General features: G+C 42.7%; 1 protein-coding gene across 4 annotated transcripts in view; it reads left to right on the forward strand.

Moving 5' to 3' along the window:
- MERTK (MER proto-oncogene, tyrosine kinase) overlaps positions 1–27,362 on the forward strand; it is an 81,102-nt gene that overhangs the window by 36,372 nt on the left and 17,368 nt on the right. For 2 of the 4 annotated variants that reach the window (XM_072988883.2, XM_072988880.2), the window contains exons 7-10: positions 4,720–4,903; positions 6,651–6,802; positions 11,719–11,872; positions 14,155–14,311. In XM_072988883.2, coding sequence (XP_072844984.2) covers positions 4,720–4,903; positions 6,651–6,802; positions 11,719–11,872; positions 14,155–14,311 — 647 coding nt within the window. The remainder of the gene's footprint in view (positions 1–4,719; positions 4,904–6,650; positions 6,803–11,718; positions 11,873–14,154; positions 14,312–27,362) is intronic. The other 2 variants (XM_072988881.2, XM_072988882.2) reach the window with 2 other exon arrangements.

Raw genomic sequence — 27,362 nt, forward strand, 5'->3', positions numbered from 1 at the left:
TACATTTTTGGACCAGAATTCGCAGAATCCCCCAGCCAGCATAGGTGTGGTCCCTGTTGATTAACAAGAGATGCTTCTACTGCACAAGCAGAGCCTCCATGGCATCCTTCATGCCCCAAAAGGTCAAGATCCTTCCTTCCTTTTAAAGCTTCTGCTATTTATCAGTTTTCTTGTTGGCATTTCTTGAACTTTTTGGAATTTGTGGGGTTTTTTTTACTTCTTAACCAAAGATTTAAAAAAACAAAAAATGTAAGATGTTATTGTATGTCATCTTGACCGTCCCATAGCTAGAATGGTGGCTGAAAAAAAAAGGTTATAATAATAATCATATGCCATTAAGTCAATTCTGACTTAAGGCAATCCATAAAGGCAGAAGAATACCCCGAAGTGGTTGACCCTTCTCTTCTTCTGGGGGTGCCCTGATGTGGGTGATCACGGAGCAAAGGAAGGCTAATTGCCTTAGAGAGGGAACAAAGGAGTCAACAGTGGATGTCCGAGCCAGCGGAGTCTACAGGCAACGCCCTGAAAGCGCTTTTATTTACTTAGCATGATTACATAGTATGTTGTTAGAATTCAGATAGGATACTAGTTACCTAATCACAACTAGGATTGGCTGAAATAACTCTTTGATCTTATGCTCTGCCTCTAAGTGAAAGGGCAGAAGAAGGGGTTACCCCATCTGCTGGCAGCTGCCGCTTCCTGCCAGGAGTGTATACACGTCACTGGAACAGAATGCAGCTACAAGCTTTAAGCAGAAGTTTCCCACACCCTGGAACTGTGCAGTGTGCCCAAGGCCACACGGACTGGCTCTTTTCCCAGGGGACACAGTGAGGAATCAAACTCCCAACCTCTGGCTCCATAGCCAGATACGCAAACCACTGAGTTATCCGCAAATAAGAAAACATAAGCGTTGGTCTACGAATGATTTTGCCTCGTAGCACTTGGTTTTAGATTGTCTTCTTTGTGAATTCTGCATCATAAGTTATGCTTTCCAAGAGCTCCTTGTACGGTGAGTCTGACAAGTCATTTGAGAATAGCTGCCGTTTATCAAACCTTGTGGGAGGTCATGCTTAACATTTGCATATTTCACAGTGCCACCCTTTGGCATTTTACCTTGCTTCCCTTTGGCCCAGCCATGTGAAAGGGATAGAACTGTGTAAATGCCTGATGCACGGCCAACCCATTGTTGTTTCCAAAGTGGGTGTCTCTTTCTGGTTTTTTTCTGAAGCGGTTTGCTTCAACAGTAACTGCTTGTATATCCGAAATTCCTGGAGATGTGGGCAGCAGTGTTATACCCAGTGAGACCGTTTGAATACTGTTGATCTCTGGGACATTTAAGCTCTGGAATAGGCAGGCATGAAGCTTGCAGGCTGTTGTTTTTTAACTAGTGCCCTGAGATATATGAATCAAAGCCGGGTACAACATAATGGTGCAGGTGGCAGACGTATCCTAAGGCTAAAGGGGCAAAGTGTCTCTGGCAGATTGTGGAAACCATTTTTGGTTGGTTGGTTTCATTGTGTTTAGAGTACAATGTCAAGGGCAAACTAAATGTTACAGATTTAATCCGTAGTTAGACCTCAAATCACATTGGCCTAAATTCACAGTAGAACCACTGTCAGTGACTTAATGGTAAGCAAATATGTAAAAAAGAACAGTCGAAAACATATCTCCCCCTCTTCCTCCTCCCCGTGTAGGCATCTATGATGGCATCTATACAGAGGGACTAGCTGAAAGTCATCCAGTGGGTTTCACGGCTCAGTAAAGGCTTCAATCCTAAAGCAACACAAGGTGCAAAGTCACATCTGCACAGCACTTTTGTACATAGCGTAGTCTTTGTGATGATGCTATATTTTTAAAACAATTGCCTCATACAACTGAGGAAATGCCCTTTCTTGTAGATAGCTGGAAAGCAGGAGGATTTCCTGAAACGGGGACTCATTCATAAAAAAGGTCAGGCTAGATTTTCCACATTTCATTTTTTGCACACCCACATTTCTGCCCTTTTAACACTGGGGCAGACGTCGGAGCAAAGAGCTGTTGTGCCAATTGAAGCAAGTGCGAAATTGGTTTGTTAGACGTGGAATTCGGAAGGGTAACTCTTTGGGACAACTAAGGCCAAGTATACCCTTCCCGATGGCCACGCTGCCTGAGGGATGCTGGGAGCTCTCACCCGAAAAGGAAACCACTTTCTCAAACAATGAACAGTTTCCTGTTCAAAAAACCCCAACTACCTTTTGGCACTTTTGAATAAGTTGTTTTTAGGAACTGTGATGGGTGGGTCAGGAACAGGGAGATGCTTTTCCTTTTTTGATCTGTCATGTCAAAGGAATTTGATGCTACATTCTTGCCGAAACTCAGGAAACCCTGTGTATAACCATACAGTTATTTGCTTTCTAAGTTCACATCCATGTGTTTCCTTAATATTCGTTTTTCCACTGCCCACCCTGCAAATGGATATATATTTCTGCTCTGATTTTACTGGGTGCAACTCGTAACATTCTATGAAAAAGGCTCAGTAAACTGAGTACCCAGCTCAATTTGGGGGGGGGGGAGCAATGTGTAGCCTGCATAATTAAATTCTAAAACACAGTGTGCTTTAAGTGCTATGGGGCAATATGTGAGCAGCATATTTTGCTTTACTTTTCCTTGGTCTCAGTCTGCCCTTCTAACCACTGTATTACAGTGACTTCCAAGGAAAGCCTATTTTTACATATTTATGAGACTTCTTCAAATCAGACTGGATTTTCAGCACTGTTTTTAAACGATTGTGTGGTTTGGTCAATTTGCTTGGACCAAGCAGCCTTTGGCACCTCTGTTTTGCTCCCTATGGGAAGACAAGAGGCAGAAAGATATTTACAACATTCTTAGAAATAGGAGATACCCAAAATAGAAACAGCTGGTTCTGATTATTCTCCAACATTTCCTTGCCAGCACATCTGGTTGTACCAAGGAATGTTTCTTCCTCTCTCTAGTGGGTATGATACTGTAGAATTCACAAATGCTATTAAAGCTGAGATACTAGAGAATTTGAGATGAGTTTAGGTCTGAGCTAAAACAGAGAAGGGGTTCAGGAAAGGGGGAAATTCTACGCTGTCTACTGCATTTTCCCTGTTTTGATGGTTATGTCTATGAAATGGAGCATAACACATTCTCCACGTTGAGCTTTGACTCTGATTTGCTTCTGTGATGACATATAATCAGATCAAATTGGCTACATGATGCTGTGACCTCATCTCATTGGCTGCATGATCCCTTTTTGGTATCCAAAACAGCCTCCTTCCTAACCTTGTAGGCGCCAGGTAGTGCAGTAAAAAAGAACATACACAGTGCAAGGCAGAATTTATCCAGTATTAGTAGGAAAAACCCTTTGAAAACTTAATAGTTATTGGAAGACATGTAATATTCTTGTGTTATTTTATTGTTCTTTATGTTATATTGGAAGCCGCCTAGAGTGGTCGTATAGACCAGATGGGCGGGATACAAATCAAATCAAATCAAATCAAATAAATAAATAAATATTTGGCATACGTTTTCAAGGCTGCAGAAACACTTCATCAGGCCCATAGAGTGTCATCTCCTTTGGCAAAAATTGCACACGTACAAGGCGAGGGGGCAGGTAGAAGGTACACTGATGACCAACTTATCAGTGTTTCAGGAACTACTGCCTTTCAATAAGCAGTTACTGGGAGGTGACAAGCTGTTCCTAGCACAGATAATGAGATTCACTCATATATAAGTTTAATTGCTGGTGAACTCTTGTAGTGCTAGATAGTAGTAAGAAAAGTTGAATGGAATAGAAATGCAAAAATTACAGGCTGTGAGACAAGTAAACAAAGCAAACAATAACAAAACATTTTTAGTAATACAGAGATCCATGTATAGAATTGCTGATTAACAGAGGTAGTGAGATTAAATAACCTTTGTCCATAGTCAGGCCATAAGACACAAACTTGAACATTTCAATGAATTCTTGTTAAAATCCTTGGGTGGTTAGGTGTCCAGGAAATATTTTGAACCTTCTGTTTTGTTTTGTTTTTGAACACATACGTTGCTCACTCATAAATGTTTGGATCAGCCCCAGTCTTCCTTTAATGAGACCCTTTGTCTTTTATTCTGGAACCAAGGTTGGCAATGTTTGTTTAAAATAGCAGTTCCCAATTTAGGATAACCCAGGTGTTCTTGGACTACAGTTCCCAGAAGTCTTCAGCAGCAGCTGTGTTGCCTGAGGTTTCTGGGAATTATAGTCTCAGGATGCCTGGGTTACCCAAGGTTGGGAAACAACTGGTTTACAACAAAGACTATGTTTTGGCCTGAGCAGAGGCTGATGGGATAGTGATCTAATCTGTGGCTTCTGATCCACACAATGGCTGAGTGCTTGACAAACGTTTTATTGCAGAAATCTGCACAGCAAGACAAAAAGCAATTTCTTAGTCATTGGCCACAGTGACATGCAGAGCTTGAAACATTTGTTCTTTGGACTATAGGAGCATCTGGAATCCCACAACCAACACGCTCGCCGGTGATTCTGGGAGCTGTAATGTTTTTAAAAGAGGGACTTCTTTAAGCTCTTTTTATCACTGATCACGGTGCAAGAGTTCCCTTTTAAACCTGTCACCTCTCCTATGGGAAATTAAGCGGAGTTGTGAACTGATATACAATTCAATATGTTGGAACGACTGGCTTAATTATGTTTGCTTAATTATGTCTTTTTCATTGCAGGTGAAGAATCTCACTGCCCCAGAGAATGCTTCCGCGATGACGTTTAATATCTCCACCCCACCCCATCTGTATCGTATTCAGAATCTAAGGGCTATGAAAAATTACAGCATACGAGTTTCTTGTATGAATGAAGTGGGTTGGTCTGGCTTCAGCCCTTGGTTTATGGCCAATACAACAGAAGGAGGTAAGAAAACACCAACAAAAGAAAGTACAGGATCATACTATTGAATACAGCAACCCCATGAATGAGGTGTTTTAGATATACTGTATGTAACACAGTGATGGGACGTGGTGGCATTGCGGGCTAAACCGCAGAAGCCTGTGCTGCAGGGTCAGAAGACCAGCAGTCATAAGATCAAATCCACGCAACAGAGTGAGCGCCCGTCGCTTGTCCCAGCTCCTGCCAACCTAGCGGTTCGAAAGCATGCAAATGCAAGTAGATCAATAGGGACCACCTCGGTGGGAAGGTAACAGCGTTCCGTGTCTAAGTCGCACTGGCCATGTGACCACGGAAAGATTGTCTTCGGACAAACGCTGGCTCTATGGCTTGGAAACGGGGATGAGCACTGCCCCCTAGAGTCGAACACGACTGGACAAAAATTGTCAAGGGGAACCTTTACCTTTACCTTTTAACACAGTGATCCTCTAAGACAGTGGTTCCCAATCTTGGATCCCCAGATGTTCTTGGACTAAAACTCCCAAAAGCTTTCACCACTAACTGTTCTGCCCAGGATTTCTGGGAGTTGTAGTCCAAGAACATCTGGGGTCCCAAGGTTGGGAGCCACTGCTCTGAGAAAATCAGAATAGGCATAGAGATGTTTCTTGCTATTTTTCTCGGGACAACAAGCCTATAAATGAGAGTATGCTGAAACAGCACATCATGTAAGATTAATGGTTTTGTCAAGGGATGAATATTTGCCTACTGTATCATTCAAGCAATGTATGTAGACCTTTCAGGGGGGGTGAAACTGAAAATTGTGGAGAACAATAAAAAGGATATGAATCTTGTTCCTCAGAATCTTGTGGTCTGCTTGCTTTTCTTTTCTTCAAATAATATACACTTCCTCTCCACCCAAGTTTGCATTACATACTTCCTATAGTTATATGGAAAATGTGGAAGCTGAATAGAGCCAATTCACTGTTGTTCATAACACTGCAGGCTTTTTGATGTGCAGAATACGGACCCTTGGAGAGACCGGCTGTCTCAAAATGGTGAAAAGCTGGCTTGAGAATTCTACAGCCCCCTTGAGAGATCTTGCCATCAGTGCTCAATTGAGACAGCAAATAATTTGTTTGCTTTCTGCAATTTGTGTAAAAGGTATTTTGCACAAAATTCCTGCCTCTGTGTGCAAAACTAATGTCTTTTTACCTTTCTAACTGAAACTAAATAAATGCTTGAGACACAAAAGCACCGGCTGACTGATCACAAAAACACAAATAACATCCAGTGATGATATTGTTACTGGTCCATGCAAGAAAGCTATAGTTATTATATTTTTCTATTTTGCAGACTTGGTTGCAAAACACACACACACACACACACACACACACACACACACACACACACACACACACACACACACACACACACACACACACACACACACACACACACACACACACACACACACACACACACACACACACACACACACAGAGATTTTAAAATGCACAAAGTCAGTCAATGGGGAAAAACTATCTTGTGGTGAGATTCTTTATTATTATTATCTTTTCATTCTTTAAGCAAAGATGAATCAAATCAATATTGATGTGCCTGAAGGGGGAGCATAAAGATTTGTCCATTTTGTATCTAAGATGTGCCTCGTTTCTTTTTTATTTTGTTATATCGCTTTTTAAAAAGCTGTATATTCACCATGTACACTGAAAAAAATATTAGTCAGTTTGTTGGTTTTGTATGTGCTTTGTTTAAGCTCCCTCTGTTCCTCCTGGGAATGTCACACTCTCCATCAATGAGTCAAGTTCTTCTGTGACCATCACCTGGATTAAGCCTCCTGATGCACAGATGAATGGTGAACTTCAAGGCTACAGCATCTTGTACATGTGGCAGACTTCAGAAGTGTCTGTAAGTAGTGAATCTTAAATAGGCAAAGCAAAAATGCTTTGACAGAAAAAAAAACTGGCTACTTCTGTATCTCTAATTATTGCAAGTGTCATTTGTAATCTGAAAAAAATCTGTTGCTTAGCATAGTAAGTCACACTTGAGTAGAATCACTGATTCAGTGTAGGTATGGTAAGTCAGCTCCTCTGTAAGTTTAATTGATTCAAAGGGACCTGATCTACTGGCAGCTTACTTTAGTGCAGTGAGTTACAACTAGAGTAGGCCCATTTGAATCAATGGAACTTGACTGGTGACTCAGCAAACCCCATTGATTCAATAGTCCTACGCTAGTGCAACTTAACTACACTAAGCAACAGGATTTCAGCCACTGGGTGTTTTCCTAGATAACAATACGTGCTGAGAATACACAGCTCCTAGAGGTAGTGGAAAAAATCCATCAGTTACCATCAGTAACCTTTAGCAGCGAATTGATACAAGTTCAGAAATTTGCATAGGCATTTTCTGTTGCACACCAATCTCATGCATCAGTTGCAGTACTCTGACTAAAGAGCGGCAATTTACCACTGAAGTTACACCAGAGCTATTGCACCAAGAGCATTCTGGATAGTATTGATTTATCTAGCCCAATATTGTCTACTTTGACTGGCCGGAATTCTTCAGAATTATGTTCTCCACCAACCAATTCCAAATATTTAACTGCACTTAGCAGATTGAAACTACAGCCCTGTATATGCTTATCTGGGGGGGAAATTTTACTGAACATAATAGAAATAGCTTCCGAGTAGACAGACCTCCCTGGGAACATTCTGTGAGATTCTTATATCTGCTACAGCCCAGATTCTGCATTCACTCAGTGCCTTTAGTCTCACAATGCAAAGGGAAATGGTGCCTGAAATCTTCATCTGGTTCATTTGCGAAGCCCCTTTGGTGTGTGCTTTTGTGACTGAGCTTTTCAGAACATAATATAAATCCAGTCAAATTTCTAGATCTTGGTAAGCTGGCAGTCTTATTTAGAACAAGATGCTCTTACCCCCTTCTGGCCTCTGAGCCTGCAGCTGGTTGAGAACAACATTTGCCATTGTAACAAATGCACTGTGAATCAGGAACCTGACACAGTATGACCACTACCACACACACACACTGTGTTTTGTAATAAGTGCAAAACAAGTATCATAGGGAACAGAACAGAAAAGAAAAGAAGCTGACTCTCGTGATAGACTCATGCTCCTAAACAAATCATATTTTCTCACTTCTTTAGATTGCCTTTATTCTTGCCACCTAGCAAATGTTGGATTTGCTTATATTATAAACTGACTTTTTTTAGTTCAAAGAGTGAACTGTAGAAAATAAATTGGAGTGCCCATAGCACGATTTTAGGCTTGTCTTCTCAGAAGTAAATAGCATGGAATGTGCTGATTCTTAATCCCAGATAAAAAGGTACAGTATGGAGTTGCAGCTTAAACCTGTTGAAACATTTCCTGCAGAAAAAAAGTTTGTTCATGTTTGCTGCCTTTCAGACTTCAGTTTTCTGTTCCTCTTTTAGAATTTTTTTTTAGGATTTAGAAATCCTCTGGCCCAAAACACACTGAAATCAGCAAAGCGGTCTTCTGACCTAATGTGGAGATGCTAACTCATCAAGTTACACTGCAGACAACAGACTAAAGGTCACTTCCTGAGCCTCAAAAGGAGGGCATAAATCTTGGTATCTGGCTTTCCCGGTAACACATGGGATGCTGGAACATTTATATCTCAACAGATTGTGTGTTAGATGTGTCTGTTCACTTCTAAGACGGGCATGGCCAAAGCCATTTCATTGCCTGTGAAGAAGGGTGCTTCCTACACATCATTTCAGCTACAGAAGCCAACCCAACGGGCTGTTGAATAGAGGGCAAAAACCGAGCCATGGAGGATGTGCTGCTCACTATTCTGGAAGCACTTGAAGACTCCCGAGTGGTATGATATACCAGATGGGCGGGATATAAATCAAATAAATAAATAAATAAAATACTAGCTGCCAGTATGATTCCAGTCCAGATTCAAGGTGATGGAGATGACAGTGGCCTGGGGCTTTTGAAGGAGCACCTCTCCCTGTGTCTACTTGCCCTAAGTGTCAGGAACTGGTGGGCAGGCTAGTGTGGCACCGGTGGGAGTAGTAAATTGTACAGAGATGGAGGAAAGGGTCTACTCTGCTGCAATATCCAAATCAAAACCTTGCTGTTTATTAAAACTTTTGCCAACTTGGGATCATGTCTTGAATAGGTTTTAGAGTTTGTATATACTATGCCTAGTTTACCCAGTGTGGTATAGTGCACTGGTTCTTAACCTTGGGTTACTCAGGAGTTTTGGACTGCAACTCCCAGAAGCCTTCACCACCAGCTGTCCTGACTGGGGTTTCTGGGAGTTGCAGTTCAAAAGCATCCGAGTAACAAAGGTTAAGAACCACTGGTATAGTGGATAAAATTATGACTTGCTACACTAACCAGTAGGATTTTCAGTCTCTTCCCCCTTGCATACATAGGCTTGCAAGTCAAGTCTGTTTAAGCACAAATCTGTGAACCCATTCTGAGTCAGTGGTTGTAGAAAGCGGGTATACAGACAGGTTTGACTGGGCTTGATAGCCTACCACTGCTATCATCCTGCCCTACTTTACATCATTTGAACACACTGATTGGTCATAAATATTTCCTTCCCCTCTTTATTCTCACAACCACCCTATGATGTAGGTCAAACTGGGAAAGGTGACACAAGCAAGTATCACAAGCAAGTCACCATGTGAACCCAGGCCTCCTGGATGCTGGTCCATCACTACACCATTCAACTAATCCAATGGTTCCCAACCTTGGTTAATCCAGGTGTTCTTGCACTGCAAATCCCAGGAGCCTTCATCACCAGCTGTGCTTGTAAGGGCTTCTGGGAATTGTAGTCCAAGAACACCTGGGTTACTCAAGGTTAGGACCAACTGAGCCAATCCATTCTTTCTTACAGCGCAGTTATTTAGCATTACTAATATTGTTTTTATCCATTTGATGCATATCTCACATCCTTCCTCACAAAAGCTTGAGGAATCTGAGGAACTACCTGAAATTAAATTAAAAAGCTAAAATTGCAGCATACGAATATTTTAAAAATACAGTACAATGAGTGGGGTGGCGAGGGGGTGCCAGAAGATTAAGGACATGCTCATATCCTGAAAGCTTAAACAAACAAATATATTTTAGCTGACACATAAGGAATAACAGCTAAACCCTTCTTCCTTTTTGAAGTTTATATGTATGCGTCGAGGAAGAAAATCAGCTGGCAGAGTGAACGGCTTTATAATTGTGACTCCAAGGACTTAGTTCCTGTTTGTGCCAAATTGTTGTCCTTCGTTAGTCAGTCTGAGCTCTATCACTGGAGCACATTGCCCTGCTAAGCCACTCTAAACATCACATGCCAACCTGCCAGCTGCACTGTGAGTCACAGAAGAAATTTCTGCAGTGAGGTTTTGTTCCTCCCCCTCCGCCCCCCGGGCATTTCACTAGGAAGCAGTACCTACCATTCTTCCAGCTATTCATCTGACTCATCCCGTGTCCAGGAAATAACAGGGAATTTATGGGAAAAGGAATATCTTGTTTCTAATCAGGCATTTTAGCACTATCGGATGGAACGCGTGTCTAGCCGGGATGACGGCTGTGTCGATCAGGCTTGTTAAAATAATTTGTATTGCCTGTTTGATGGTGTTTTAACTGTGTGGGGGAGAAAATCCCTAGATATCCATTTCATCACTGAAGCAATTGTAATTACAAGGACGGTGTTTAACGTGGAAAAAGACACACCCTGCATATCTCCTAGGTTCCTGTGGATAAAAATTTTGATCACCAATATGATTTTTAAATACTGGCAATTTTCAGATCATTAATAAATGTTCAAGAATATTTTAATGCCCCAGTTATTTGGATAGTTACTCAGAAGTCCCACCTTACCCTAATAATACAACTATATTGTACCTGGCCTATATCAACTATTCACAGGCAAGCATTTTTGAAGCGATAGCAGACGGTCTTGGGACTCAGATGTTCCCCTGTTTGCCCAACGCTTCACTTTTTGTTGTGTGTGTTCTCTGTTCCTTAAAATAACTGGACTCCCATTCCCCTCCCTCACACCCTTTAAAGTTGCATTTCCTCATGCTGGGAGTAGCCAAGATTGGAGAGTTACTTTTAAGAAGAAGGAGTGTATAGTGATGTGCTGAAACCATCCAGAAGTGAGCAATAGTAGGATGATGTTCTGCAACCCAGAACTGATACATTATGGATGGTTTTACCATGTCCTTATATATATTTTTCTTTCCAAAAAAATCACTTACCATGATCTGTCCCAGAATAATGATCCCTGCCAATTAGGGATCACATAGTCAACATAAGAAGAGGAATACAGATTTGGAACAATTACTGTCTGCTTGTATAGTCAGAGAAGCAGGGGGAGGGTAAGAGAAGGATGAGCATAACAGAAGACCTGAATGTTGCAAACTGTTCATATCTTCTTCTTCAGGACACCCCTGCTTGATTTTTTTGGCCTTGCTTCCTTTAGGAGGGCTGACTTGTAATGAGTAGGTCTGATAGTCCACAGCTAGAAGCTTGTACAATCTGGTAAAATATGCATTTGAGTTCTGACTCCTGCCATTAAGAAGGTTTAAAAAGAAATATTTATGAACTCCTCCGTTGTTCATATTGGTTACTTGAAATACTGCAGGGATGGCCATTCTCCCTAAGAGTCAGCTGTTCTCTTGGCTTTAATGTCTGTTGCTGTAGCAAAGTGAGCATGAAATGTAGTCTGGGTGGGGGTCAGTCTCTGATTTCCAGCTCATTACCTAATGGCCTGATTGGGAAAAATAGTTTCCCACTAATTTTTTTTCATTTCCAAAACATTTTTTCCCTTTGCAGCAGAATCACTCTTCCCAGACTGGCAAACACAGCACTGCGTTCCATGTTCCAATTATGGCTACTAATGCTACATGCACCGTCCAAGTGGCTGCCGTCACAAATGGTGGAGTCGGGTCATTCAGTGATCCAGTAAGAATTTTTATTCCAGGAAATGGTAAGTCAGAAGAGGGTAATGATATGTGTTAGGTGTGTGAGTCTGTCTATCTTATCTGTTTATGAGTTACATTTATAGCCCATATTTCCTCTAGTAAGCCAAAGGTACCAGCCTCTCCCCTCTTCACTGCAACTTTACATCATAGGTCAAGGTGAAAGAAACATCACTCATTTCTTTCCTAGCTCAGTGAAACTAGAGTGTGGATCTCCCAAGGCCCAGTCCATTCACAGAAGTTTGAAGGTCCATCCAGTCCAACTACTGTCCAAAACCAAAGGAGAATGGGAATATGCCTTAGCAAGAGAGCCCCCTTTTTACATATAAAATTGACCGAAATCCAATTGCTAGTACCCACTAGTGTAGAACAATTGACTCAGTTGCTGAATGGTAAATCAACCCCTACGTAAATCCCGTTGAATATGTCAATCCTATTGCGTCTAATTTACTTGGGATGAAATTAAGAATCATAGAATATCTGAGTTGGAAGGAGACTAAAAGGCCATCGAGTCCAACCTTCTCCTCAAAGCAAGAATCCAACTCAAAGCAGATCTGACAGATGGTTCTCCAATTTTCTTTTGAATGCTTCTTGCATTGGACTGCTCGAGGTTCAATCCTTTGGTATACATTTTAGTTTGAGACCCTCAGGACTCCTGAGGTCTTACAGGAGAGCCATTTCCAGTGAGGGTTAGAGGGTGATATGTCAAGGTTTTAATGTAAAGGCACGTGGTGCAACCACCGTACTGAAGCTACATAGGTCTGCTTTGGTTGATGTCTCAGATGGGAGCTATCTGTGAAGCTCTTCTATATTGCCTTGATTTTCATATATGAAGGATAGGAATATGTTCCACATATGCTGGAAAGGGGATTTGGAAAGGTAGGCATGATAGGTGGAGGGTTGGTTGGATGTCCTTTTCTTCAAGCTATCAGTCCTTCTGAAGAATACTGTGAATCTGTTGAAAAACTTTGCTTGGTTCAAAGACCAAATTGCAATAAATTAGATTATTCATGAGCTGAACAAGGAGTGGGATAAGCACTCTTCAGCACTGGTTGCTAAGTTATGCAACAGGATTTTGGCCACAAACTCTCTCACATAGATCTATGCATACATAAATTTGCTTTCTTCTATACTAACGCTCACTAACGTACGACACCCACTTCCTTGCTCCTAAAAATGTTCCCTGTGCTATAAATTAAATCGTTTTAAAGCTTCCATAGTTGTGAAACTAATTCTCTCTCTCTCTCTCTCTCTCTCTCTCTCTCTCTCTCTCTCTCTCTCTCTCTCTCTCGGCCCTACTGGCTTTTTTCCAAGCCTAAACTGAGTATTGTGGGATCACGGGTAACAGTGGAAGCCTGTTAATTCTGATTATTGCTGATTCAGGCTGGCTGGGGAGAGGGGGTAGAGAAGCGGTAAAGTTGGATAGGGGCTCACTACGGGCATTATCCAACTTAAGAGCCAGAGGATTCCCATTCTTGCTTTGCCTCTCTGCTCATACAGTTTTTCATGGATGAAAAAAAAAATAGAAATTGACAAGTCTTTGCACTCTTCAACTCTGTAAGGACACTGCTGCTACTATAATAGCATGAACATGATAGATTTCTTATTAATTGCATTACCTTCTTATATTCTGTCTTGGATAGATTGAATATTATGTTTGAGAACAAATATTGCTGATGCACATGTGTTGCTAGTGCACCAGCTTGTAACACAGATTTGTCTGTGCCATTCAATAACTAGGATAGGGAGAAAGAAGTCTTAACAATTATGGCTAGAATCCTGTTTGCTTACCTTAATGCTTAAAAGTGAATATGTAAGCATATTCTTTTCCACAGTTTCATTTCCACTGGTTCTAGAATTGGGTGTGCAACCAGTTGTGTGACTGACCGTACAACCAGTTGTGTGACTGACCGTACAAAAAGAGACACCAGGAGGGGGGGGATTTCATTGTTGTTACCCCTATATTCATGTTTTTCTCCAGTTGGATTTTGGCTAGATTAAGTCAGCTATAGATGGGCTTTCTCAACCCGATGAGTTTAAATCAGGATGTTCCACTATGATGTAAGTTTGTTTTGCTTCTTGAAATGGATTCTGGTAGAATTCCTTCTAACACGAAAGAGAGAAGATGATCTAAATTTATCAGAATTTGTAAACCCAATGAAAACAGCCATGTGTCAGTTCTCACCTTAAAAAAATCACGTCAATCTGTCCATCAGGTTCATGGCACAAGCTGCCAAAGTATGTTAAAACTGTAGTCTTTTTTCCCCTGTAACTTGTCTCATTGTCTTAGGTTTGGTATCTGCTGCCTCATCTGGAACTTCAGAATCTGGACTTACGGATGTATCTGTAATCGTCCTTGGGTTTATATTTGGAGTTGCTGTCATTATCATAATCATGTGTGTGTTCGTGATTGTCAGGAGAAGATTGAAAGAGGAGACCAAGTTTGGGTGAGTAACAAAGGAAAACCAAATACTGTATTTTCTAGTGTTAGCTGTGCATGTAGCAGCCATTGATTTCCTAAGTGACAAGTGTGTTTACTCATTAACCAGTCTGCGAGAGAACAGGATGATCATAGAGCCAGTGATGCCTCTTCTGAGCGAAGCAGACCCCTAACTAGCCATGATGGGATCTAGGGCAAGTGGCACCCTCCCCACCCACTCTGTCCTAAGGTGTGGGCCTGAACCGCCACCAAGAAAAAGGAGAAAGTGAATTTGTGCCTCCTAAAAGGATGAAGAAAATTTTTGCCTCCCCACCACCAAAAAAGAAAAAAAAAGATTGTGAATAGCATTGGGAAGTGGTGCTTAATATTCATCCATAGGTTTGCCCGGAGAGTTTGATCCCTTCTAAACCTGGATAGCTCCATGGTTTAGAGATCTGGCCGCAGGGTCAGAGGTTGGGAGTTTGATTCCCCACTGTAACCTCCTGTGGGAAGTGTCAGCCTGTGTGACTTTGGGCAAGCTGCACAGTCCCAGGGTGCCCCCCCCCCCCGAAGAAGAGAATGGTGAACCACTTCTGAGTATTTTCTACCTGGAAGACCCTGTAATAGTTGCCGTAAGTCAGAATTGACTTGACAGCACATGATCATTATTATTATGAAATGTTGGCACCCTGGGGCAGAGCAACAGTGGGTCTGCCCCAGGGTGCCAACATTTCATAATAATGTTACAGCCCTGACTGCCAGCTAGTCACCAGGTCCAATTCAAGATGCTGGCATTAGTGCATAAAACCCTGTGTGCTGCATGGCCCGTGTGCTTTCAGAACTGCTTCCCTAATACTGCCCTATCTGAGATTCAAGATCAGCTGGGCAGGGTGGAGGGGTGGAGGGGGGGACTCTGCTTGGCATACTGTGTCCTATAGCAGTGGTCCCCAACCTTGGACCTCCAGATGTTCTTGGACTTCAACTCCCAGAAATCCTGGTCAGCAGAGGTGGTTGTGAAGGCTTCTGGGAGGTGTAGTCAAAGAACATCTGGAGGCCCAAGTTTGGGGATCACTGTCCTATAGGATCTCACATGCAACAGAGTCGTCTTGGCAGGTTAGATGTCTCCTGCTGAAGCCAACAGCACTGGAATTAGCCTGTGTGATAGAGTGAATGATAGGAATGGTAACGGAGAGGAAATTCATGTAATCAGCAGATTTGAATAACAGAGATTCTGCTGTGTGAACTTTTTATGATTTAATGATTCATCTGAGCATGTGAATGTAATCAGCTTTTCAACTGCTTAATGCCTTAGCTGTCTATGTTAATTTTTACTACAACATACACTCAGTCCTCTCTTCCTCCACATCCCTTTGTCTTTCATCCCTGTCAGTGTATCAGGTTGGTTGATAGCCTTCATCCTGCTGTAGCTGCCAACTTGCAGTCCAGAAACACATGTTTTCTCTCTCTCTCTCTCTCTCTCTCTCTCTCTCTCTCTCTCTCTCTCTCTCTCTCTCTCTCTTTTAGGGCTACAAATCCCAGGGGAAAAAGTAATTTTTCCAAGCTCCTAGAGCCATAAGATACAAGAGAGAGAGTTCTGCACTTAAAACAAAACAAATCAGAACTCCCTGTCTTGTCTGTTCCGGCCCTAATGATCCCACATGCAACAGACATGGAAAACAACATGAAAAGTTGGAGATTGCTATGCTTTTGTTTAGTGATTGGCCACTAGGAGGAAACAAATGAGGGCCAGCCCTGTCATTAGGCAGAGTGAGGCAGCTACCTCAAGCAACATTTCTGGTGCATCAGAAAAGGGCAATGAGTGTGTACAGCATTGTGTTTCACTCAGGGTGGAGTATTTCCAAAGTTTACCCAAAAAGGGAACCAGTAATTCTGTGACCAATTGTAATCAATTGTAAACCCAATGAAATCAACGAGTGTAAGCTTCAGAGTGCTCTGTAGCAAGAGACTGTGGGAGATCCAGAGAATCCTCAGTGGGGAACAGGAAACTGTTCCTTTATTGCCAGGGATGCAGAGTTGCTCTGTTTCATGTGCCAAAGAAGCTTGGCCAGCTTTGGGCATTATGTACTGTGACTTGAGTGAATGGGGGCAGGGTGCCATTTGCGGCTCTGCGTTAGGCAGCAAAATATCCTGGGACAGCCTCGGAAGCAAAGAAGGCCTCCCTAAGCATATTAATTGTGCAACCACAGTGGCTGTAAAGAACGGCTCTCTGTAGTGATATGTGTTCCAACCACCTTTTTCATTTTTCCAAATGTCATGCCTGTCTCATCTAGTTTGATCTTAGGCCTGTTGATTACAATATAGAAGGATGAGGGAAGAATAGGAAGGCCATAATAAGCGGACCAAGAAACTGTTTTTTGCCTTATCGCCTGCTTTAAATAACTTTCTTGCAACCTGACAGCTTTGCCTCTCTGCATTTTTCCTTTTGCACCATAGAAACAATATCCAAGAACCATGAGGGATACGGGAGTTCTCATGTGTTGAAAATTGTGCATCTTAAAACTTAAAGGTCAGGGTGAAATGCTTTACTCTATAATTGACAAAATCCCAGTGAAGCGACTGGCTTCTTTGCACATATTTTAAACTTACTAGAGTAAGTTCTGTTTGTGTCTGACCATCATCTAGATTTAAAAGAAAATTTCAGTGAAGGTCCTTGGTGATTTCCAGGGAGGTGTGTGCTATCTTGCATTAACTTTTTTTGAAGAAGGCGCTAAATGTTATTGAGTGGTATTGATTTTATTACTGTTTTTAATGCAATACCTGTTTAATTCTTTTTAGATATTTGTATACCTACTCTTTTTAGCCTCTACATATTGTCTTTTTAATGGTGTGAGCTGCCTTGAGTTCTTTTCAAGGAGATGGGCAGGATAAAAATATTTTAAATAAATAAACAAATTATAACATATTATAAAACTGGAAGTGATTCTATCAACAGGAATCAGATATAGCTAATCTAGTACCTTTATTATGGCATAGGCCAAAATACAGTTCAATTCTGAAATACCGTACACGGATTTAGGAAGAATAGAAGTACATATTCAATGGGACCAGAATACAGTGCCAAAAATATGGACAGTGAGAATTATGCTAAAGCTCTGATGGAGGTCAAATAAAAAAATGTAGTTGTTGTTGCTTAGTCGTTAAGTCATGTCCGACGCTACATGACCCCATGGACCAGAGCACACCAGGCCCTCCGGTCTTCCACTGCCTCCCGGAGTCTCCCTCTGCAACTTACAACAATGTAGATAAACATTCGGGTGCCGGTGGGCTCATGCAGAACCATCTCCTAGAGACCTAGAACAGTTCTGCTCTGCAGCCATTGAGTCCTGTTTACAACACCACCCACTTTCATTCCTTAGCTTTTCGAACATGGGAGGTGTCCACTTTTTGCTTCTGTGAAGATTGTTTTGTATCATCAACAAAGGCCCACTGTAGTCTCAGTTCACAAAACTCCTTCCCTTGTGACCTGGGACAATGAAGTTCTAAACGGATCAGCGTCTTTTTTTCAAAACCCCTTTTGAAATCACGTTCTGAGTATACCATTTTTTTTTTCATAACGCACTTCTGGGAATTCAATGCTGCTGAAACCTTAAGGCAAAAATCTCCTTTGTTTCTTCACACTTATGCAACAGTTTCTGGGAGTCCCCTCCCTCTGTTGGAACCCTATAGACTGCAGGGTTCCACGACAGTTCTTTATCTTTTAGGAGCATGTTTTCCTAGAAACACATGGGGTTGACATCCAGAATTGCATCAAGTTTGCAATGAAAGTTTTGTTTCCATGCTTCTCCTCTAAAGCCTCCCTCCAAATCTACTTTAGAGCAGAGGTCCTGCCCCAGAGATGTATATGTATCACCAGTAGGACACAGAGGTACTCTTAAGTGGAACGCTGGGTTTTCATAGCAATTATTAATCCCTCTTTCCTTGTGCAAGTATGATGTGCCATCTCCTACCAAGTCTATTTGCCATGGATTATCCAGCTGCAAACTTTTGACATGACAGCAGTAACTTCGGGCACTTATTGTTCCTTCTGCCCACCACCTTACCATGAACAACAGATATAATAAGAGAAGGCTGGGAAAGGTATGTTTGCACTGGCTGGATAGCTTAGTGAGTGGGATACCTGGCTACAGAGCCAAAGGTCAGACGTTGAGTTCCCCCAATCTGCCTTCCAGGAGAAGAGCCAGCCTGTGCAACCTTGGAGCAAACTGCACAGTCCCCAGTGCGCTGCCAGAAGAATGGAGAGGTGAACCATCTCTCAGCACACTGTACCTGGGGGACCCGGCCAAGGCTCACCATAGGTTAGACTGGACATGATGGCATGTCATTACTATTGTTCTAGTAAACATAGACAGTGCTTCTTGGATAAAGCGAAATATGTGTTCCTGTCATGGTGGGTTTCAGATTCTTTGACAGTGTGATGAGTGGGACATGACATATGAAAGATTGAAAATCACTACTCAAGAGGGTTCCCCCACCCTCTGTTGCATGTGGGGACGCAGGGAAGAGGGGGAACTGCCTCCTCACCATTCTTCTCCTAGAAATCATCCTATCAGTGGAAAGCATTAATTAGACACTTCCATTGGGATACTGTCTATACATCAGACATGTTTGGTCTAGTCTAGTAACTAATGTTGTATCATATTGTCCCTGACATCTGTGCAGCGCTTCTATATTCTATATTTTTTTTTATCTGCTGTTGCATTCAGGAAAGTCACTTCTGAATTACGGCATTCATATGAATTACAAAAAGTCCTATCATTAAGATGCCTGTTGAGGTCCTTTAGAATTTGGATCAAGAGCCATAGCTTCTTTTGCTGAGTCAGTTCATCTCATATTAGGTCTTCCCATTTTCCTACTGCCTCCAACTTTTCCTAGCATTATTTCTTTTTTAATGAGCGTTGCGTTGTCATAATACATCCAAGGTACAATATCCCCAGTTTAATCATTTTTGCTTCTAGAGATTATTCTTAAAACGGTGCTCCAGTACAACATTTCCAATGAATCAATTTGTTTCTTGTCAGCTTTCATCATAGTCCAGCTTTCAGGTCTTTACATAGTAATTAGGAGTACCGCTTTCGACAGCAGCAACACAACTTTAAACTGAAGGGTCTTTTCTAGTTCCTTAACTGTTGCCCTTCCACTGTGTGTGCAGTTGGCATGGATATTCATCTCAGTTTTGTCATCTTCTTCTGTGTTTGGACTGATGATTAAACCAGAGTATTGGATATCTTTAATAATTTCTTCATTGTCAAGATGAAACTTGTGTAATTCTTCTGTACTTATTGTGCTTGTCTTCTTAGTGTTCAGCTGTAATCTTGCTTTTGTACTTTCTTCTTTAACCTCCCTCAGTAGTCATCAGCAGTCATTTCTTTCAAGACTATCTTTATTATGTGGCGGACAATTCAAAGCAGCATTGTCAGCCCCGATGCTATGAAGTCTCAACATTTGTAGGTTGAGAGTTCTCATGTAAAAGGAACCTGTTCTAAATGTGTGTTACTCATTTCTGAATATGTTCTACACGTTGTGTGGTTTAGTGACTTGTGTTGCATGGATTTAAATTCTAAAAATGGGTTTACAGTATTTTGGTGCTTGATGGTTTGCCAGAAAAACCTCGTAGGCCTTATGATTCACGGTTTAAGTGAACCTCACCGGCATGTGAAGAGAGATGCCATGCTTGCTTAGCTGGTTTGTTTCTTTTCTGCATTTGCAGAGTGCATTCCGCAAGAGAAATTATCTGGGTAGTTTCCAAGACTGAAAAAAATGAAAGCCATAAAATACCAAAAGAGAAAGTTAAAATGAAATCAAAAGCAGACTAAAGTCTGTAACTCAGAATAACAAGCTGCACCTAGCAAAATTCCCTTTTCTACGTATCTACTCAAAGTGCAGAAACCTAAAGTCCACAGTGAGAGGGGTCATGGTTACAGGTGGGGGATCCTATGACTAAACCAGGCAAACCTACGTTTACTAAACATGAACTCTCTAGATTGGCAGCAAAACAGGAAATAAAGTGTTAGCTTTTTATCTCAAAGGAATACATACCAGAGGGCAATGGCAAAACCCTCCTCCACTTAAAAAAAATCTCTTTATTAGGTAGTTCCAAGTGACATTCATTGTTCTCTTCCCCACTTTTGTTTGCACAAGAACCCTGTGAAGAGGGTCATGCAGAGAGAGGGACTGACTGGTTCAGAGTCACCCAGCAACCTTCCTGGCTTACTGGGAATGATGAGCTGGATCTCCCAAGTTTCAGTCCAGCCCTTTAATGTCTACACCACAGTGGCTTTTCTCACCTGCCTGCTCTCTTTGGTGATCAGAGCTGAGATGGAAACTTGTTTTTTTTTAATGCAGCAAAACACAGAACCCTGAGAAGACAGGGAACAGGCAGGAATAATCCAGTTCCATTGCACATATTGGTTCGTATCAAAGGTTAACTCACACATCAGTATCTCTCCAGCTTCATAGATGAGTGAGCAAAAATGTTGCATCAACACACACAAGTGTGATTTGGCCCTTAGCTACTGCATTTTTGTTGTTGTTGTTGTTGTGAGCTGTCCAGTCACTTCAAACTTAATAGCAACCTCTAAAAGGTCTTATCAAGAAGAACCCTGCTCACATAAGACTATAGATTTCTTTTTTGGGTCAGTTCATCTCAGATTTGGTCTTCTTTTCCTGTTGTCTGCAGCTTTTCCCAACATTATTGTCTTCTCATGAAGTGACACCCATGGGATAAATCTCAATTTGGTCATGTTTGTATCTAGAGGGGAGTGATTTGATCTAGCACCCACTTATTTGTTTTTCTGGCAGCCCATGGTGTGTAACAGGCACACATATTTATATTTAAAGATAACCTTATTACACAATCATTACGGAACCTAAATGGTGTTATTCCATGCTGCTCAGGCTTTGAGCCCCATCACATCTTAGTTAGGCATCCTTCAGTCTCGAAAGACTATGGTACCGTGCTCTGTATGGAGGACTTGGAACAGCGCCTAGTGTGGCTGAGGAGGCCGATTCGAGAGTGACAGTCTCTTCCACACTGAAGACAAATCCAATCTGTCCCCTGTCCAGCTCCCTGGTTTTGCTGCTTTTGTGACTTCCTCTTTGCCTCAGCCTGCTGGGCAAGGGTCTCTTCAAATTGGGAGAGGCCGTGATGCAATGCATGCCTCCAGGCTGAACGCTCAGATGTCAGGGTTTCCCATCTGTTGAGGTCCATTCCTAAGGCCTTCAGATCTCGCTTGCAGATATCCTTGTATCGCAGCTGTGGTCTCCCTCTGGGGCGATTTCCCTGCACTAATTCTCCATACAGGAGATCCTTTGGAATCCGACCATCAGCCATTCTCACGACGTGCCCAAGCCAACGTAGACGTCGCTGTTTCAGTAATGTGTTCATGCTGAAAATTCCAGCTCGTTCTAGGACTACTCTGTTTGGAACTTTGTCCTGCCAGGTGATACCAAAAATCCGTCGGAGGCAACGCATATGGAAGGTGTTCAGCTTCCTCTCCTGCCGTGCACAAATGGTCCAGGACTCACTACAGTACAGGAGTGTGCTTAGGACACAGGCTCTATAGACCTGGATCTTCGTATGTGTCGTCAGCTTCTTATTGAGCCATACTCTCTTTGTGAGTCTAGAGAACATGGTAGCTGCTTTGCCAATGCGTTTATCCAGCTCGACATCCAGAGACAGGGTGTCAGAGATGGTTGAGCCCAGGTACACAAAGTCATGAACAACCTCCAATTCTTGTGTGGAGATGGTAATAGAAGGAGGTGAGTCCACACCCTGGCCCATGACTTGTGTTTTCTTCAGGCTGATTGTTAGTCCAAAGTCTTGGCAGGCCTTGCTGAATCGATTTATGAGTTGTTGGAGGTCTTCAGCAGAGTGGGCAACAATGGCTGCATCATCTGCGAAGAGGAAGTCCCGCATGCATTTCAGTTGGACTTTGGTCTTTGCTCTCAATCTAGAGAGATTAAAGAGCTTTCCGTCTGATCTAGTCCGGAGATAGACACCCTCGGTTGCAGTTCCAAAGGCATGCTTCAGCATGACAGCAAAAAAGATCCCAAAAAGTGTTGGTGCGAGGACACAGCCCTGTTTCACTCCGCTTCGGATGTCAAAGGGGTCTGATGTTGAGCCGTCAAAAACTACAGTGCCTTTCATTCCCTCATGGAAGGATCTGATGATGTTAAGGAGACGGGGTGGACATCCAATCTTGGGAAGTATTTTAAAAAGGCCATCCCTGCTAACCAGATCAAATGCTTTTGTAAGGTCTATGAAGGCCACTAAGAGTGGCTGTTGTTGTTCCCTGCATTTCTCCTGCAGCTGTCGGAGGGAGAATACCATGTCAGTGGTGGATCTATTAGCTCGGAATCCACACTGTGATTCCGGATAGACTCTGTCTGCAAGAACCTGGAGCCTCTTCAGCACAACACGGGCAAGCAGCTTCCCTACAACGCTAAGAAGAGAGATGCCACGGTAGTTATTGCAGTCACCCCTGTCACCTTTGTTCTTGTACAATGTGACGATGTTTGCGTCCTTCATGTCCTGTGGGACTCCACCTTCCCTCCAGCAGAGACAAAAGACTTCATACAGTTCGGTGGTGATGATCTCCTTACAGCACTTCAGCACTTCAGCAGGGATGTTATCCTTTCCAGGTGCCTTGCCGGAGGCGAGGGAATCCAAGGCCGCTTTTATTTCTGCTAAGGTTGGTTCACTGTCCAGCTCTTCCAAGACAGGCAGGCACTCAATGTTATTTAATGCTTCTTCGGTTACTACATTCTCTCTGGAATATAGCTCAGAGTAGTGCTGTACCCAGCGTTCCATCTGCTGTGCTCGGTCCTGGATGGGCACACCTGTAGCAGACTTCAAGGGAGCAGATTTCTTCTGCATTGGACCTAAGGCCTGCTTGATACCGTCATACATTCCTTTGATGTTACCTGTGTCCGCTGCTATCTGTATCTGGGAGCAGAGCTGGAGCCAATAATCATTGGAGCATCTCCTGGCAGCCTGTTGGACTTGGGTACGAGCAGCTCGAAGAGCTTGCAAGTTGTACTCACTAGGACAGGCTTTGTATGCTGCTAGAGCTCTTCTCTTAGCCTCGATGACTGGCATTAACTCCTCTGAATGGGCTTCGAACCAGTCAGCCATCTTTTTGGTCTTCTTGCCAAAGGTGGACAAGGCGGTGTTATAGACAGCGTTCTTGAAGTGTTCCCATCGTTCAGGTGCATTTACATTAGCCGGACCTGGGAGGGCTTCCTCGAGTGCTTGGGCGAATTCCTTCACTTTTCTTTGATCACGAGTCTTGCTGATGTCAATACGTGGTCTTCCTTCCTTTTTCGTGTGATATACTCTCTTTGTTTGCAGTTTTACTCTACTACACACCAGGGAGTGATCAGTATCACAATCAGCACTCTGGTAACTGCGTGTGATCGTAATACTAGGGAGGCTAGAACGTCTAGTGAGGATCAGATCAAGCTGATGCCAATGCTTGGATCTTGGATGTCTCCAGGAAACTCTGTGTTGCAGCTTCGTATTAAAGAATGTGTTGCTGACACAGAGACCAAAATAACAGCAGAACTCCAGCAAGCGTTGGCCATTTTCATTCATCTTTCCAATGCCAAAACGGCCTAGACAGGTGGGCCAAGAATTGTGATCAGCACCAACTCTAGCGTTGAAGTCTCCAAGAATGAACAGTGCCTCTCTTTCGGGGACTTTTTTGATAGTAGCTGCCAGATCGTCATAGAATTTGTCTTTCACTTCTGGAGTGGATGACAGTGTTGGTGCATATGCGCTAATGAGGGTTACTGGTCCTGCTGATGAGCGGAGCTGCAGAGACAGGATTCTTTCACTCCCCACAGTAGGTGGAACAATGCATCTTAGAAGAGTATTTCTGACTGCAAAGCCAACACCATATTCCCTGGTCTCATTCGATGGTTTTCCCTGCCAGAAAAATGAGAAGTTTTTTTCTTTGACAGATCCCGAGTCTGGCAATCTTGTCTCTTGCAGGGCAACAATGTCCATCTGCAGTCTACTTAGTTCCATGTCAATGACAGCTGTCTTGCGCACATCGTCTATTTCTTGGAGGTTGTCAGGAAAGCCATAGTCAGGAAAGCCAGGGGTCATTGTCCGTACATTCCAGGTGCCCAGCTTAAGGGCAGAAGTTTTCTTACGATTGTTGCATGGTGCACGGTTATCGATCTGCTTGTCGGGTTTGACCCTAAACCCCACGCACCCCGTGAAGTTAACAGACCGTGGCGAGGTAGCACCTTACTGGCTGGGGGCTGCCCAGCTTAAGGCGGGCGGTATCTACCTATTGAGGTGCAATGACCTCTCCCACCGTCAGAAGTAGCCCCTGGCGTCATGCTCTACGCCAATTGAGCAAAGACTTATAACCGGTAACTGCTACTTCCCGTGTTGTTTCGACGCTGTATGCGAAGCTGGAGTGTCCTCTCCAGAGCACGAAGCCTGGGTAAAATAAAATGGAGGATAGGCTGTTACCCAAGCAGCAAATCCCCCCTCTCCACGTCGCTGAAATAGTCCAGTGGAAAGGCAAGAGCCAGTACAACTGGTTCCAGTGACGTCGCAGGAGTTGGCAGAATGACACAAATTGCCTCCGGGACTCCAGCTCCGGATTTTGCCTCGAGGTTATCTCCTGAAGCCCTTTCCATAAGTGGATATAGCCACAAGGCAGTGGAGGTTTAAATTCGGAGTTTTCCTTCTCCTAGATGGGCTGCCTTCCAGGGCTGACGGGCCCCACCTACCCGGCCTCCTCTAATAATGTGGAAGTATGCAATGTTAGTTGGCTTTCCTATTTATCAAATTGAGGTAAAAATAGGATTTGAAAATGTCATACACCATTAGACATACTCTCCTGCTCATCCTCCTTCAAAGCTGAAAATCTACCTTCCCACAGGTCATGAATATCTACCATGTTAAGATCGGAGACAGGATCGTAGATAGAATTAGACGGCGCGCGGTCCTGGGAGATCCCATTTTAAACCATGTGCTGGGGGGGATAGACAGAGAGAAAAAAGGAAAACATCTACCTGGCTTTAGTTTTTTCCTCTCTTATATGATGCTTATCCTAGGCAAAACTTCCTGGTAAATGGAGAGAAGTCCCTGGGAGATCCCATTTTAAACCATGTGCTGGGGGGGGGGGATAGACAGAGAGAAGAAAGGAAAACATCTACCTGGCTTTAGTTTTTTCCTCTCTTATATGATGCTTATCCTAGGCAAAGCTTCCTGGTAAAATGGAGAGAAGTCCCTGGGAGATCCCATTTTAAACCATGTGCTGGGGGGGGATAGACAGAGAGAAGAAAGGAAAACATCTACCTGGCTTTAGTTTTTTCCTCTCTTATATGATGCTTATCCTAGGCAAAGCTTCCTGGTAAAATGGAGAGAAGTCCCTGGGAGATCCCATTTTAAACCATGTGCTGGGGGGGGATAGACAGAGAGAAGAAAGGAAAACATCTACCTGGCTTTAGTTTTTTCCTCTCTTATATGATGCTTATCCTAGGCAAAGCTTCCTGGTAAAATGGAGAGAAGTCCCTGGGAGATCCCATTTTAAACCATGTGCTGGGGGGGGGGATAGACAGAGAGAAGAAAGGAAAACATCTACCTGGCTTTAGTTTTTTCCTCTCTTATATGATGCTTATCCTAGGCAAAGCTTCCTGGTAAGATGGAGAGAAGTCCCTGGGAGATCCCATTTTAAACCATGTGCTGGGGGGGGATAGACAGAGAGAAGAAAGGAAAACATCTACCTGGCTTTAGTTTTTTCCTCTCTTATATGATGCTTATCCTAGGCAAAGCTTCCTGGTAAAATGGAGAGAAGTCCCTGGGAGATCCCATTTTAAACCATGTGCTGGGGGGGGGATAGACAGAGAGAAGAAAGGAAAACATCTACCTGGCTTTAGTTTTTTCCTCTCTTATATGATGCTTATCCTAGGCAAAGCTTCCTGGTAAAATGGAGAGAAGTCCCTGGGAGATCCCATTTTAAACCATGTGCTGGGGGGGGGATAGACAGAGAGAAGAAAGGAAAACATCTACCTGGCTTTAGTTTTTTTCTCTCTTATATGATGCTTATCCTAGGCAAAGCTTCCTGGTAAGATGGAGAGAAGTCCCTGGGAGATCCCATTTTAAACCATGTGCTGGGGGGGGATAGACAGAGAGAAGAAAGGAAAACATCTACCTGGCTTTAGTTTTTTCCTCTCTTATATGATGCTTATCCTAGGCAAAACTTCCTGGTAAAATGGAGAGAAGTCCCTGGGAGATCCCATTTTAAACCATGTGCTTGGGGGGTGGATAGACAGAGAGAAGAAAGGAAAACATCTACCTGGCTTTAGTTTTTTCCTCTTTTTTCCTCTCCCATCACATCAGAGCATGGCTTTTAAAAATCCTTAGGTCACGACTGTTATCCTGAGTTCAGATGTTATGAAATGTGGGTGTTTTATGTTCCGTTCTTTGGATCAACATGTTTTTAAAAATACCAGAGAAAACAGGGAAGCTGAACTTTTGAGATTACTGGGCACATGTAAATGCCCAGAATGTTAATCTCAGCTCAGCTTTAGTGGAAGCACTCTTAGGACTAATAATAGCACAAGAACTGGGGTCGGTGGCTGGGGGAGGTAACTCTCCCCTACTTCTGAACTTTTAAAAAATCCCTTCCATAGCAGCTCCTCACATTTTTTAAAAAGAGGAAAGTAATTACTTTCACATTAAACGTTGCCTCCTGCAATTAAGAAGCCCTTGGTTTCTCTTTGGAATGCTGGAATTGCAAGTCCGGTATGGAAGTGAAAGTTCTTACATTTAGCACTGTTGTTACTGAAGACTATTTAAAAGAACAGGAAATCAATGATTAGTCTTGTTTCTCCCAAAATATTTGAGTGACTCAGCTATCTTTTTGTACTAAGTTTAGTTTACTGAAGTTGTCGAGATAAACTAAAGGAAACTACTGTATCACATAATGTACTCAGAGTGAAAAAAATATGAAATAAATGGAATTTCCTTTTCTTCTATATTGTTTTTATTCTTTGTGAGCCAAACACCTGACCATGACAATTCTAATTTCCTTTCC

Source organism: Pogona vitticeps, chromosome 1 (assembly GCF_051106095.1).
Source record: "Pogona vitticeps strain Pit_001003342236 chromosome 1, PviZW2.1, whole genome shotgun sequence".
NCBI classification, from domain to species: Eukaryota; Metazoa; Chordata; class Lepidosauria; order Squamata; family Agamidae; genus Pogona; species Pogona vitticeps.